The 14,794-nt window shown below is 41.5% G+C and overlaps 1 protein-coding gene across 1 annotated transcript in view; it reads right to left on the reverse strand.

Annotated features, from left to right (window-relative positions):
* GLDN (gliomedin) overlaps nt 1-13,630 on the reverse strand; it is a 31,002-nt gene extending 17,372 nt beyond the window's left edge. Inside the window, exons 1-4 of the mRNA XM_066592605.1 lie at nt 13,080-13,630; nt 5,885-5,936; nt 1,460-1,477; nt 766-882 (exon numbers count right to left, since the gene is read on the reverse strand). Coding sequence (XP_066448702.1) covers nt 766-882; nt 1,460-1,477; nt 5,885-5,936; nt 13,080-13,451 — 559 coding nt within the window. The 5' untranslated portion in view covers nt 13,452-13,630. The remainder of the gene's footprint in view (nt 1-765; nt 883-1,459; nt 1,478-5,884; nt 5,937-13,079) is intronic.
* Nucleotides 13,631-14,794: the final 1,164 nt, after the last annotated feature.

Below are 14,794 nucleotides of genomic sequence, written 5' to 3' on the forward strand. Positions count from 1 at the left end.
AAGTAACACATATGAGCTTTACATGGGTCCCATTCAGGGGCGTAGCTAAAAGCTCATGGGCCCGGGTGCAAAGGTTTATCTTGGGGCCCCCCAACTCCTCTTAACCCCTTAACCCCATTTAATAAGAAGAGAATCTTTTTGTAGCCTTATTCACTTCACTACTGTATCAATACCATTAATTTGGTTCATTCTGATTTGTGATATCAATATATTGAAAGGATTATGAAATCTAGCAGTTTTCACTCTGGTCACTGAGCCTCGTGATAGACTGACACTTCCTTTTCTATATGCATCACTTCTTAGGAGTTATCTCATTACCATCACAGGCATAATTCAATGATAGTAGCACTTTTATTATAAAAGTTGGAGATTATACAGGACCACCCCACTGACAATAGGTGATGGTCACATCTCATCTCTTGCCCTCCCTGCACAGGTCATAGAGCATGCCCATAACACTTCCTCATGAAAGTAAATGAGTCATCTTCTGTTCCTAGAACAGAGAAGCAGCTCAGGCAAGACGGCTGCCGCCATAATCATGTACAAAAATATAAACTATACAATCAGAAAATAAACACAGATTAGAAGAAAGGAATATGTTTTAGTATGTGGTTTTAATTAGTATACCATACCAATCTAGATGATAAATTTCCTTTAAATATTGCATTACATACCATTATATATTGTGTTACTTATATTGAAAAAGAAGCATTGCTAGAACTATCTGCTTTATTGGTACACAGCAGTGAAGAGAAGACATTTTACCAATCTTTCCTCTTCTTCCAGGAGCACCTTGTTCCCCTTTTTGTCCTGGAAGACCAGGAACCCCATCAGAACCATTATATCCTGGCATCCCATCCATTCCATCAAGTCCCGGGATTCCTACAGTAAACATGTACAATCAGTTATAAAACCGCCTCACATTAAATATTTGTTACATACTGTATAGTTTAATATGTTTATATCATAACCTACCCTACGGGATTCTGAAGGTCGACCTACTTTAACACAGTACCTTGTGTCATAATACGTGGCACAGGGATTCAAAAAGTAGGCCATTCGGCCTAAACGCCATATTTTTCAATGTATACATTTTAGAAATTTTGGTTTTGGAATTATATGTTCAACGTGCAAAAATTGATGTGATGTTATAAAATAGTTCATGTATGTGCTTTCTACATATTATGTGTGTGTTTTGTGCTCTCAGTATACTCAATTGGCAAATGAAGGCTTTTCCTGCTTCTGTCAATGGCTAACATTCCACAATTCTTTGAAGTTCATATGCAAAAAGAATAAAGCTGCAGGCAACAAACTTTATAATTACTCAAAAGGCGTAATAACAATTACATTACCTACATAAGGGGTGGTTCCAGGCAGAAATGCCAAGATTATACCTTCTTTGAGTCACGTAATTAGCATTATAAAATAAGAATAATTAAGAAGATAGGATATTACTTACCTGGAGGCCCAGGTGGACCTGCAAATAAAACAATTTTCAAATTGTGAACGGTTTAGATCACTTTATGTGCTATACTTAACATGCTCTACACATGCCCTAGATTGTAACAGACACCGACAGAAAATGTATTCAATATTATTGATTGTACATTTTTTAATGAGCTAGTGTAAGACCTCTCCATACAATCTAAAAAAAATTGTATTTGTATAGTGTGCACTTGTAAATGCTACCTTTGCATATAAAAAAATAAAATACAGATAAGGCGTAAATACAACGAGTACAGTAATGTATTTAACACTCATCAATGCTTGATAAAGACATAAGGACTTTCAACCTGTTCTACAGATTAGAAAATTTAAATTTGCTCAATTGCCTTCTGCATAAATTAACTCCAGTAGTTTTAAGAAATAATAGGGTTAAATAGTGCAGATGTGTTAGCGATATGGAAAGACAATAATATTTCCATCTGTGCAAAACCACAGAGTTTCTGGCTGCTACTATTGTGGCTTTTTTTTTGGACCTTTTAAGTCTTTGTCACGTCATTGGTAACTACACACAATTGTCTTAATATTGTAGCACTACAGACTTTGCCTTAAGTTACTGCATTCTGAGAAGTTCATCGCACCTCTGGGAGAGTTTGCATTCAACAAAGTACAAAGGTCTCAGGAAATTATCTTAGGGACCACACGGGATGGGTGACACTTTTTAATTACATAATGCATGCCTGTACAGCCAACTCAGTGGATTCAATACATCCATAGCTCTCTAAAGGCAGCATGTAGCAATACTTCCTCAAGATCAGAACATTTGAGCCCCATAAACTACATTATAAGGCTCAAAGGCAAGGGAACTGGAAGTTCAGGGAGCTGCTTTTCATATCCCTGGGTCCCCCGTTCCAGCACTGTACCTCAAGAAGTCAGGATGTGCATACAGATGCACGCTGAGAGACATTAGGGAAAGTGCCGTCCTGCTGTAGCTGCTATAGGGAGAGTGTTAGGCTGTTATCTTCGTCTTCAAGAACCCCAACGGTCCTTCTTAGGGCCACATCTGACCGTGTGCAGTACTGTTGAGGCTGCTTTTTTTTTTTTTTTTTTATAAATCAAATTTTATTAGTTTTGTAGGAATACACATAGAAATACGTGCCAGTACAAATCATGGTGAGAAATACAGGTATCAACTGTGAGGGACCTACGTCGCCTCTCCAATAACGGTTAGAGCCAAAATACCACATATGTCTTAATGCGCAGTCCAGGAGGGCGAGGGCTTCCTCAAGTAGTTAGGAATTAAATGTATCTCTTCTAATTAGGAGGCTCTGGTTAGGATGGGGTGTCAATGTTTCCACTTAGCCACCTCTTAATTTTCGTACAGGGCATGACAGACAATATGGGGGGGAACAGTTAAGTGGGTACATGAGACGGGGATGAACAGGGGGGAGGAAGGGGAGTGTGGTAGGGGAGATGGGGAGGGGGACACTCTGCACTTCTTCAGACCAACCTCACTCTAAAGAGTCATGTCGTCGTAGATTCACTCAGAAGAATACCATTTATCTTATCACGTAAGACTTTGAGCATCTGAGGGCAATCTAAGGCAGTCTACTGTCACGAAGATCTGGGGGGGCAATCGCTTACAGAAGGCTGGAGCGTGCACCCGTGTCTTAGTGCAGATGATCTAGGTCAGCTTTCCTGTACGCATGCCAGGGTTCCCAAATCTCAAGGAATCTGTCATGTGTTCCGTTTGACCAGCTGGATAGCTCCTCTAAATTTGCTAGCATTTCAACTTTGGACTTCCATAAGGCCGCCGTGGGAGGCTCTTTCTGTTTCCACAGCAGTGGAATAAGAGATTTTGCAGAATCGATCAGCATAGCGACCAATTTGTGTTTGTATGGGTGGAAATCAGGGGTAGGTCTCCACAGGAACACCACATCAGGGGAGAGCACCAAGTCAGGTAGGAATTTTTTTAGCACGACAGCCAGATCTCTCCAGAAAGGGATTATGATTGGGCATTCCCACCAAATATGGAGGTAAGAGCCCGCGGCCTCCTCACATCTCCAACACACGTCCTCCGCCATCAATCTATGATCAAATAACCACTGCGGTGTTCTGTACCACCGCGCCAGGAGTTTGTAGTGTGACTCCTGGGCGGTGACGCAGGGTGAAAGTCCAAATGCTGTCCTCAAGATCGACCTGGTCTCGCTTTCTGAAAGGGTGATGTGAAGATCCATTTCCCAGGAGATGAGGAAGGCAGGTTTTGTATATGAGGGGCGGGATACAAACTTTTTGCGAAGGAGAGATATTCTTCTCAGGGAGGGGTTAAGGCTGCTTTTAGCAGTTTTGCACATTTTTTTTTTGTATATCGGGCGTGCAGACCATAGCGTCCTCAGTCTGCAGTCATTTTACTGAGTATAGGGGCAGTACTGGTGAGGCAAGGACAGTGGTACAGAGAAAGAGGTATACTGGCTATATAGGCAGTGGGCTTTTTCAAAAAAATTTGAAAAAAAATCTTTGGGCTGCCTGTGACCGTCTTCAGTTTACTGCGTGTCTGCTGGGGGTAGTAGTCGCTCATTAATACCCTAGACGGCTACTACTACTGAAATGGAACTAATACTGTGCTCCCCCTATACTGCTGCTTTGGTATTGTTACTGGGGCCTGTCTTGACTGCTACTATTACTGAAATGGGCGGTTGGACAGCATGTTACCCAGGAGAAGTGGCAGCGGAGTGTCATGCAGGCAGTGATTGTGCTTTGTTGGAGGTAGTGTGGTGCTTAGCTAAGGTATGCCTTGCTAATGAGGGTTTTTCAGAAGTAAAAATTGTTGGGAGGGGGGGGCACTCTTGCTGCTTTTGTGGCTTAAAGGGGTTGTCCCGCGAAAGCAAGTGGGGTTATACACTTCTGTATGGCCATATTAATGCACTTTGTAATGTACATTGTGCATTAATTATGAGCCATACAGAAGTTATTCACTTACCTGTTCCGTTGCTAGCGTCCTCGTCTCCATGGTGCCGTCTAATTTCAGCGTCTAATCGCCCGATTAGACGCGCTTGCACAGTCCGGTCTTCTCCCTGGTGAATTGGGCCGCTCTAGCCGGAGAGCTGCTCCTTGTAGCTCCGCCCCGTCACGTGTGCCGATTCCAGCCAATCAGGAGGCTGGAATCGGCAATGGACCGCACAGAGCCCACGGTGCACCATGGGAGAAGACCCGCGGTGCATTGTGGGTGAAGATCCCGGCGGCCATCTTGCTAAGGTAAGGAAGAAGTCGCCGCAGCGCGGGGATTCGGGTAAGTACTAAACATTTTTTTTTTTAAACACATGCATTGGGTTTGTCTCGCGCCGAACGGGGGGCCTATTGAAAAAAAAAAAAACGTTTTGGAGCGGGACAACCCCTTTAATAGTGGGACCTGGGAACTTGGGATGCAGCCCAACATGTAGCCCCTCGCCTGCCCTATCCGTTTCTGTGTCGTTCCCATCACTTTCTTGAATTTCCCAGATTTTCACAAATGAAAACCTTAGCGGAGCATAGGTCCCATACAAAAATGCTCGGGTGGCCCATTGACTTCAATGGGGTTCGTTACTCGAAACAAACCCTCGAGCATCGCGGGAAGTTCGACTCGACTAACGAGCACCCGAGCATCTTGGTGCTCGCTCATCTCTAATTATTATGTACATTTTTCTTCAGATTGCTGCTATACTCCTATATAAGTGCTAATCCCAAAGCTCTTGCAATTTCAAACATGCACAAGTTCATGAAATCCTTGGATTTCAGAAACTCTGGTGTTAATGCTACTAGGGAAGAGCAAGGAAACTAATTAGTATAATATCAGAATGCGGCTTGTAACACTTATCAGACTCACTAGTGTTCAGTTTGGCACAATTTGAAGTAAAATTAGGTAAGCTTATTGTACTTTATAGCCTGTACTATATTTATATATGGCCTATACAGTGCCATTTTCTATTCTGGAATAGGCTTTCTGATGACAGATAAAGTTTGACAGGTCAGCTCCACAAAACTTTTGTGAATTTATCTGTAAATTAACCCTTTCCAATCCACTGTCTGACCTCTAAAGACATTCTGATTGAAGGCTGAACAGCTCCAATGTCAGAAGATGTCCGGCAGGGTATTCTTACTGTATATTACTGGCCGCTCTCTTGTTGGGGGGCCTCTCCAGCATGTCCCATACCACAGTACTGGCTCTAGCCAGCAGATGGTGCTGTTGTATAATGGCAGAAAGAGTAACCCTGAATCCAAAATTGGATTGCAAAGGGTTAAAGTAACAGACAAGTAGGAAAAAGGCAATAAATTGTAATGGAAATGGAACCTGTACTATGCACATGAACGTACAAACATCTACACTGATATAGATTAGCTCAGAGCTTACACTCTATTCCTATCTTGTACTCTAATATTTTTAAAAAGGAAAACATGGACATACCTGTTAGACAGATTCCCTTAGTACTGTTGCATAAACCAAGCATGACACGAACCTATATAACAATGAAAGGGCATCAATGTAGCGTCGTCAATGGTTTCTAACTACACAGAACTTTTAGAGAACAGTGGACAGCAGAAGGCACAGCAGGAGCAAGATTGTAGAAATGATAGAAAAACAAACTCCCAACTTAAATCATCTCCTACAATAAGTACAGCATATTTGGTCCTCGTTATCAAAACTAAGTGGGGCCCCATGAGTGTTGTAACTACAATTCATTGGGCCGTCATTCACATTGTCAGTGTTATGATGCCCATAGACTACAGCTATAGCGTACCTCCAGTTTTATGTTCATGCACACAAAGGGTTTGTAGATATTTTGAACTATTTAGAAAAGCAGCACAATATATACAGTAAGGGTTTGATGAATCTCATACCATAGGGTAGTAACATGTGTCTCTAGGCTGTAAGCTGATATACTGTGACAAATGTTAATGCGCCTTTGTTGCAACATGTTAACTTTAATATGTTAATGAAAGATGAGCAATTTGCACATATTTATTTGATTACTATCAAAAATGAGAAAGGCAGGGGAACAACTGCCCTTGAATAACAAAAAGATGTAGATTCATGTATTGGAATATCAACCAAGTTTCCATGTTTCAAATAGGTCTGGTTACAGAATTACAGTACTCCCCTAATAGGCATTACCTGAATGCCTGTGGCCAGATGCACACAGTGCAGAATACGTACTGTGTCCTTTTTCAGCCCAAACCACAAGTGGATACAAATAAAGCAGACTACAATTTCCTTCTTTTAGATTCCATTTGTGACTTTAGCATAAGGCCTTATGTCCACGGGCAGGCGGATTCCGCATGCGCAAGCCTGCAGCAGAATCCGACCCTGCCCGTGGCCGGTGACCCTGTGCCTTTCTTCTTTTTTAAGGATTGAGGAAGTGTGCGGAAGTGCCAGCTGGGTCACCGGCGCACATTCACAGTACAGTTTTTTTTTTTTTTTTTTTTAACTTTTGCTTTCCTGCGGGTCAGACAGCTTCCTTTGACTTCAATGGAAGCCATCCGCACGGAATCCGCACTAAAATAGAGCATGCTGCGATTTGTTTTCTGCATGCGGAATCCCCAAAACAAATCAGCATGTGTAAACTGGAATGCGTACGCCCATGCTTCCCTATGGGTGGCTTGAACTGCGGATCTTCCGCATAGGTGCCCCTGTGGAATCTGCACATCAAATCTGCCTGTGGACATTGGGCCTTAAAAACAAAGTCAAAATCTGTACCAAACTGCCCCGTGGCAAGAAGGTAATAAAATATAACCCATGTAAATAAATTTAAAGGACCATTCCGGGGTTTCTTTTTATTCATCCATTATGTAGCTACCCCCACAGTATGTATAAGTGAGCTAGTGTTACATTGGCTAGCTATTCCTTTCTTTTTGAAACTCCTGGCCTCAGATAGTCATGTGATCTCAATTCTGACCAACGGAGATCTACTTTGGGTTATGGATTCATTTTCTAGTCAAATTCTTAGTTTGCGTGATGCTATTACATGATCCCTACCACGAAAACTGTGTAGACGGGGGACACAGAATCCCCTATCATAATTTTGGATGATGATCATACAGCTTCTGTCACACTGTTACAGTAGAGGAAATCACAGCTCATCCTCCTAACTCTATACTTATGGTCTGTAGCTTATTTAGAAGAATCTAGAAGGTAATGATAATTAAACTGATACCACAACAGCCTCAGCTAATATGCTATACCTCGAATTGGATTGCATTGCTACAAATGTCATCCAGAAATATAAAGCTTTTTCTGCAAATCCTTGTATTACTTAAATAATGGACAGAATCTTATGCTAATTTGTACAGGTAGAAACTAGAGATGAGTGAGCACGCTCGGATAAGTCAGTTACTCGAGCGAGCCTCGCTCTTCTCAAGTAACTGCATTCTTGTCCAAGCGTGCTCGGGGGTGGGGGGGGGTAGCGGGGGAGAGAGTGAGAGAGATCTCTCTCTCTCTCCCCCCGCTACCCCCCGCCGACCCCCAAGCACGCTTGGGCAAGAATGCAGTTACTTGAGAAGAGCGAGGCTCGCTCGAGTAACTGACTTATCTGAGCGTACTCGCTCATCTCTAGTAGAAACCTAACACCATGACGAGTTAAATTCATTATTATAGGCGTTTTTGTTTTAGGTTATGTTGCACCACAAAAATCACATTACAACATTGCACTCAATAGAATGAATGGAGCTACCTTACAGTACAACTCAATGTAGTGATGGAGTCACAGAAAATCCATGTCACAATCAAAATCATAATCAAGTTTTTGTCAAGTCACATGGCAGAAAAGTGTGAAACCAAAGACAGCACATCTGAAATGAACTAAATATATGTAGGTGCAAGATAATGTGGCTGTAATACATACAGCAAATAGACAAACTGTAACAGCATACTTCAAGTGCTAATATAGATGCCAACATTATTTGGCCATTATTTTCTAACACTGTTGGAGAGAATGTAGAAACAGAACATTGAGCACATGGTCCATCTGATCTGCCCTTCTTTCTTTATTTTTGTCTTAGGATAGATCTATGCTTTTCCCAGGCAGCTTGAATTCACTTACTGTTCATTTTCCAACCTGGTCTGCTAGAAGTTTGTTTCAAGCATCTACTACGCTTTTAGTAAAATAAATATTTCCTAACATTCCTTCTGATCTTCCCCCAAGTAATTTCAGATATCGTCCCCTTATTTTTGTGTTTAGTAGTATATTTTTGCTATTATTTAGTGATGAGCGAACTTTTCAAAAGTTCAGTTCAAGAAGTTCACAGAGTTTTGGGAAAAAAGTTGAGTTTGGTCTGAATTAGCTTGAATGGAACCAGAACTTCATCCATACGCTTATAACGGTTGTACAACACTGTCTAAGAGGCATCAAAGCCCTGTATAGCACTCTTAGGTCACCTAGGAGTGTATCTAAGTATTTTTGAGCTGTTTTAATGCAAACTCAATGAAGAAGAATAAAATGTTTCTCAAAGTTCAACCCAAATCAGGGTTCTGTTGTTTCAGATGAAAAGGCAGAGAGAAATATAATAGGAAGAAAAGGGAATAAAAGGAAAAGGAAGAAGTTAAATGAATAGGGAGAGGAAGAAAGAAAAGCAATTGGAAGAAGGAATAGGAACAGGAAAAATGAAAAAGAAGAGGAAAAAGAAGAAGCCATTTTAGTGGCTTTAGCCGAGACAATAGACCGAGGTTTTGCAAAGTTCAACCCATAACAATTTCAGTTCGCTCAACACTATAGTTAATGGATCGTTCTCTTCTCTCTACTTGCTCGGAGTAGTATACTTTTTACATTAACAGAAACAAGATTATAATATAAAGACAATTAATTTGCAGTTTACTGACCCGTATAAGGCTTGGGACACACAAAGACAATCTTCAGCCAAGTAAACAGAGTGGAATAGAACACTACAAGCGCCAAGAAATATGCCAACACTGAATTGATGAATTTGAACTACATTACTGCTGCATTTACTATGTATATAAAATTGTGACAGCCCATTTGCCAGCAACAGTTTGATCAAAATATGGGCTAAGAGCCTTATATTTATATGAATAGTGATTACAACTGTAATACGGATCAAAATTCATACATTCAATGTTGGCATATTTTTTGAACTTCAAGCATGCTGTTACCCATTGTTTACTTAGCTGAAAATTGTCAGCCGACGCCTTATACTGGTCAACAAACTGCTAAACAATTCTAATGGCCTTTATAATAATCGGTCCCATTAACCCCTTCCAGAGCTCTTCTGTACATGTACGGCAGATGTCAGGTGTCATTGCATAGATTAGGCTGTGGGACAATTGCAAGGATCAGAAGTAATGCCGATTCCAGTAGGGTAACACAATAGATGCCGCTGTCAGTTCTCACAGTGGCATTTAACTGCTCCGACAGAGGGAGGGGGCTCTCTCTGTCACCCAAATGGCCTTATCATGTCAGCCTGTGGCCTTATAAAGTAAACCTGCAGCAGGCTTAATGCCTAAAAAAAGTATGATTTACTGCAATACTGAAGTGTCTATGAGTCCAGCTGAGTCCTATGGCGACAAAAAATAGGATTAAGGCCGCCTGTACATGGGCGGATTTGCATTGCGGAATTTGGAGCGGGTGTCCACCTCCGGATTCCACAGCAATTGCTACCCATAACATGCTATTAAAAAACTCTCTTTCTCCTACAAGACTGGAAATCAATTGTGATTTTCTGCTTGTGGAGGAAAAATCGCAGCATGTTCTATTTTTGCGTGGATGGCTTTCATTAAAGTCAATGAAACCGCCCGACCTGAAGCCCTTCCGCAATGACATCGCTAGGCGATGACGCGGGAAAATCATAGGTTTTAAAAAACAAATCCATGCTGCGCATGTCCGACGGCTTGCCGTGCGGACCATCCGCAGTACAGAGAAGAAAAAGGAAAAGCAGGTATGCGCGGATGCTGGCTGGGCACAGGGTAGGATCCCGCTGCGGGATTCCGCATGCAGAATCCAACCCACCTGTGTGCAGCTGGCCTAATAAAATTTCTCTTAATTATTAGTAGGTGTAAAAAACTAAATATATTAAACATATACTGTATACAACTTATGTTTTATAGCCTGTCTAAAGGTATAAGGCTGGTTTCACATCTGTGTTGGAACCCGCTGTCGGAGGTTCCACTGGAGATCCGGCTCAAAACACCAGGAGCAAAAGCACTTTTTATTCTGTCCAAAACCCAGACACCTGAGCGGAAACCGAACAAACCCCATTATAGTGAATTGGGTCAATCCTGCATGGTTTGGTTTTCATCCTGAGACGGAGCCGTTCGGCCATGGGAATTCTCCTCCTTTCTAGGAAAGTGGAACCAGAGGTGTACCTAAAGGCTTGTGGGCCTGAATGCAAAAGTTTAGCATGGAGGCCCCAAATAACTTTTCTCTGCATCGCTGGGTCTCTTAAGAAGTCCATCGATGCAACACTACCAGGCAGGGACATTGCTAGAATCTTAAAAGATTAGGCAAAGGCTAAATGTAGGGAAACCCAATGCAAAATTTGTAACATGGCCTCCCAACCATCCATGTGCAATTTATAATACTGGTGCTTTCTTATATGATAGCAGGGTCTTTGGGCCCCCTAAAGCTCCAGGGCCCGGTAGCGACTGCTACCTCTGCATCCCCTATAGCTATGCCCCTGAGCGCAACCCGAGGTGCAGGTGTGAAACCACCATCACTTAAACTTTAAAAGACTATCTAAAATGAATATCCTAATAGGGACACAAAACTAAAATAAACACTTTAATGGTTCCCTTTTGTGAACGTATCCTTACATATTGGGGGTTCAGCTTCTGACCACTCTTTCTGATAGCTTGTTCTGTGGCTAGCAGAAATGTGTCCTGAGCAGGGGACTCTACCCTTTGATATAATATGCCCTAGGGCAAATGGAAGTAAGATAGAAGAAAGGCAGGTACGCGCGGATGCCAGCTGGGCACAGGACGGGATTCCGCATGCAGAATCCGACCCGCCCTTGTGCAGTGGGCCTAATAAAATTTCTCTTAATTATTAGTAAATGTAAAAAACATTGCCACTGACAGAAAAAAAGAGTTATTGGGGTGGGGGTCAAAAATGGTGACAAAGTAATTAAAACAAACAAAAAAAAGTATTTAAGTAGTCAATCATAGAAAAAAATAACATTGCTGTAATTATACCAATCCACTAAATAAGTACATCTTGAAGGTCATAAAAATAACCCCACCCTCTCCCCCAATTTTTTTTCCATTTCACCCCAATTCAATATTTTTAACATTTTTCCTATACATTATATGGTACGTTAAATGGTATCATTAAAAGCTACAACTCGTCCTGCAAAGTACAAGCCCTCACGCGGCCGTGTTGCTAGAAAAGAAAGAAAAAAGTTATGATTTTTTGAAAGTGAACATGGAAGAATGAAAACGGAAAAAACAAAAAGGGCTGCAGCAGGAAGGGGTTAATGTAAAAAATATGCTACAGTATTAGAAAATAATGTCAGTAACATAACAGGAAATATTGCATTCACAGTCAATGCCATTAGTTCTGATAGAACAACAAATGAAAAAATACGGCAGTGTAACACGCCGCTCATTCTAAAGCTTTTTGTGTAGAATGTGTTTTGTAAAATTACATATATAATGACAACAACAATGTATCCATACAGTGATGCCGATGGGCTGCATTCACCCTTCGGTTAGGCTGTCAGTTGTAATTCCATCTCTCTGTTCCATTTTCGGAATAGTCTGAGGCGCTATTTTTTCAGTTAAAAAAACTGAAACTAACGGAACGGGCTCAAGCTAAAAGCTTGGCATTAGCCTTCTGTTATTTATAAACCTATTGATATCTAGAAGGATAAAAACGGATCAGTTTAATTTCAATTTTAATTCCATTTATTTGCTCCAAAAACAGAACAGAGAGATGGAATTCTAACTGACAGCCTTACTGAAGTGTGAATGCAGCCTAGTTCCTATCACACTGAAGTGTGTGCCAGAATGTATCAGTTCAGTCATAATCAGTCAGGTTTTTTTTTTATTATTATTGAGGTCGGTAAGTGAATGCATGAAAGAAACTGATGAAAACTGGTGCAAAGTGATAACTGATTTTCTCATCAGTTTGTATCATTTTGGCCCTGTTCACACCATAAACCGAAGTAGCATTTGCACACAAAGTCACAGAGACAACATAATCCCAGACTGCAATGGCAAAGTGTCATTACCCTGAGTCTCCAGGTTGGAATAGGGCTCTTAATTCTATTAATGAACGAGGACCGCTGTGTGTCAGATATAATCAGTGCTGTGATGTCATGCACTCTAACGATTTACTTGACTATTAATGGCTGTTATAGCATCTTACATTATCTACTATAGGATGGTATATGTGACAAAGGTGTAACTGAATAACCTAAGTTAAAGATGCAATTGTAATGAAAGATTAGTAATGGGGTAATAAAAATTAAAAAAGTGAAATTTGGACACACTTTTAATAGTCCACATTATTGCTTAAGCATATGAATAATATGACTAGGAGTAAAAGAAAAATGATTAGAGTCAAATATTTTAAAAAAACCTAATTTTTACCAATAATCGATCAATATAATTATACGCATGGTGATATATATAGGAATAAATGTTTCCAGATTACCGGGACCATTGAATATGTCATCATCATAAGCATGTCTTCATTCTCCGCTCGGATGTAGGATTGTTGTTGCCTGTTATGATGGCTCCTTTTGTTTCTGGAGACCTGTGTCCTTTCTTCCAAATCTTTCTCCTTTATCTCTGATACTAGCTGGTTCAAGTGAGAGGTCAATAAATCCTCCTGGGATGGTCTTTGATAGGATTCCAGTTCCTTGACTCTAGAAGCAAGGTCTTTCCATTGCAGAAGGATGAATAAGGTTCCACCTATATTAAGCACTGTGATAATAGCCAACACAGCTATCACACCTCTGAGGAATACACTATATCTTTTTCTTTCAGAACAAGCCACCAAACTCACAACCCTTTCTGTCCCCATTCCAGTGGCTGTGGATAAGCAAGCACACTCTACTTAGCCTCCTTTCCTTACGAATCTCCACAAGAAGAACAGTGTCTTCTTCTGGATAACAAAAGCACTTTTTATAGGCTGGAGTCTTTATAAATGCCTTGACTTGCCGTGGGCCGTTTAACAAAGATTATACTTTCAGATCCAAATTAATGATGTGGAAGTGATGGCAGAGGCGTGTGTCCGGGAAAGGCAAGGAGGGGCCCTATAAAGGAATGGAGGGTGTCTTGGAAACAGCAGTCACAGTCTCAGCGTTTCTTACACAGAGACAAGTCAATAAGAAGAAAATGCCAGAAAACTTGATAAAGACATTGATGTAATGCAGAGAGAGCATAGACAAACTATTAGACGCAAATATCAGCCCTAGGATAAAGACCTGAGGTTGGTAAAAAAAAAACAAAAAAACATTCACAATTATCATGCTTATTTTTAAAATAACACTTGTCGTTACATTCAAGTAATAAGAAATCCATCATGGTTCAGTACTTAAACTAAATATGCTAAACATATACTGTATACTACTTATGTTATATAACCTGTCTGAAGGTACAGTATAAGGCTGGTTTCACATCTGTGTTGGAACTTGCTATCAGAGGTTCCACTGGAGATCTGGCTCAAAACACCGGAAGAAAAAGCACTTTTTGTTCTGTCCAAAACCCAGACACCTGAGCGGAAACCGAATGGACCCCATTTCTTATATGATAGAGGGGCCTTTGGGACCCCTAAAGCTCCAGGGCCCGGTAGTGACACTACCTCTGCATTCCCATATTGCTACTCCCCTGAGCGGAACCCGAGGCGCAGGTGTGAAACCACCGCCACTTAAATTTTAAAAGACTGTCTAAAATGAATAGCCCAATAAAGACACAAAACTAAAATAAACACTTTAATGGTCCCCTTTTGTGAACGTATCCTTACATATTGGGGGTTCAGCTTCTGACCACTCTTTCTGATAGCTTTTTCTGTGGCTAGCAGAGGACGCTACCCTATGATATTAATATGCCCCAACATAGTAAGGCCGCCTGCACACGAGCGGGTCGGATCCGGCAGCGAGAATTCTCGCCGCGGGACCCGACCCGAGAGCCTGTAGGGACGAGTGCGTACTCTCCCGCGCCTGGCGGCCCCAGCTCTTTCATGTGCCGGCTGCGGCGCAGCCGGCGAATGCGCAGACCGGAGCCGGCGGCCGGGTGAGTGCGTGCCCCGCACAAAAATAGGACATGTTGCGGTTTGTTTGCCACGCGAGATTTCGCGCGGCCAAACCGCGGCCGTCTGCATAGGAGTGCGTATTGTAATACACTCCTATGCAAACTTTCAGTGGC

The sequence above is a fragment of the Eleutherodactylus coqui genome, chromosome 2 (assembly GCF_035609145.1).
Source record: "Eleutherodactylus coqui strain aEleCoq1 chromosome 2, aEleCoq1.hap1, whole genome shotgun sequence".
Classification (NCBI taxonomy): Eukaryota; Metazoa; Chordata; class Amphibia; order Anura; family Eleutherodactylidae; genus Eleutherodactylus; species Eleutherodactylus coqui.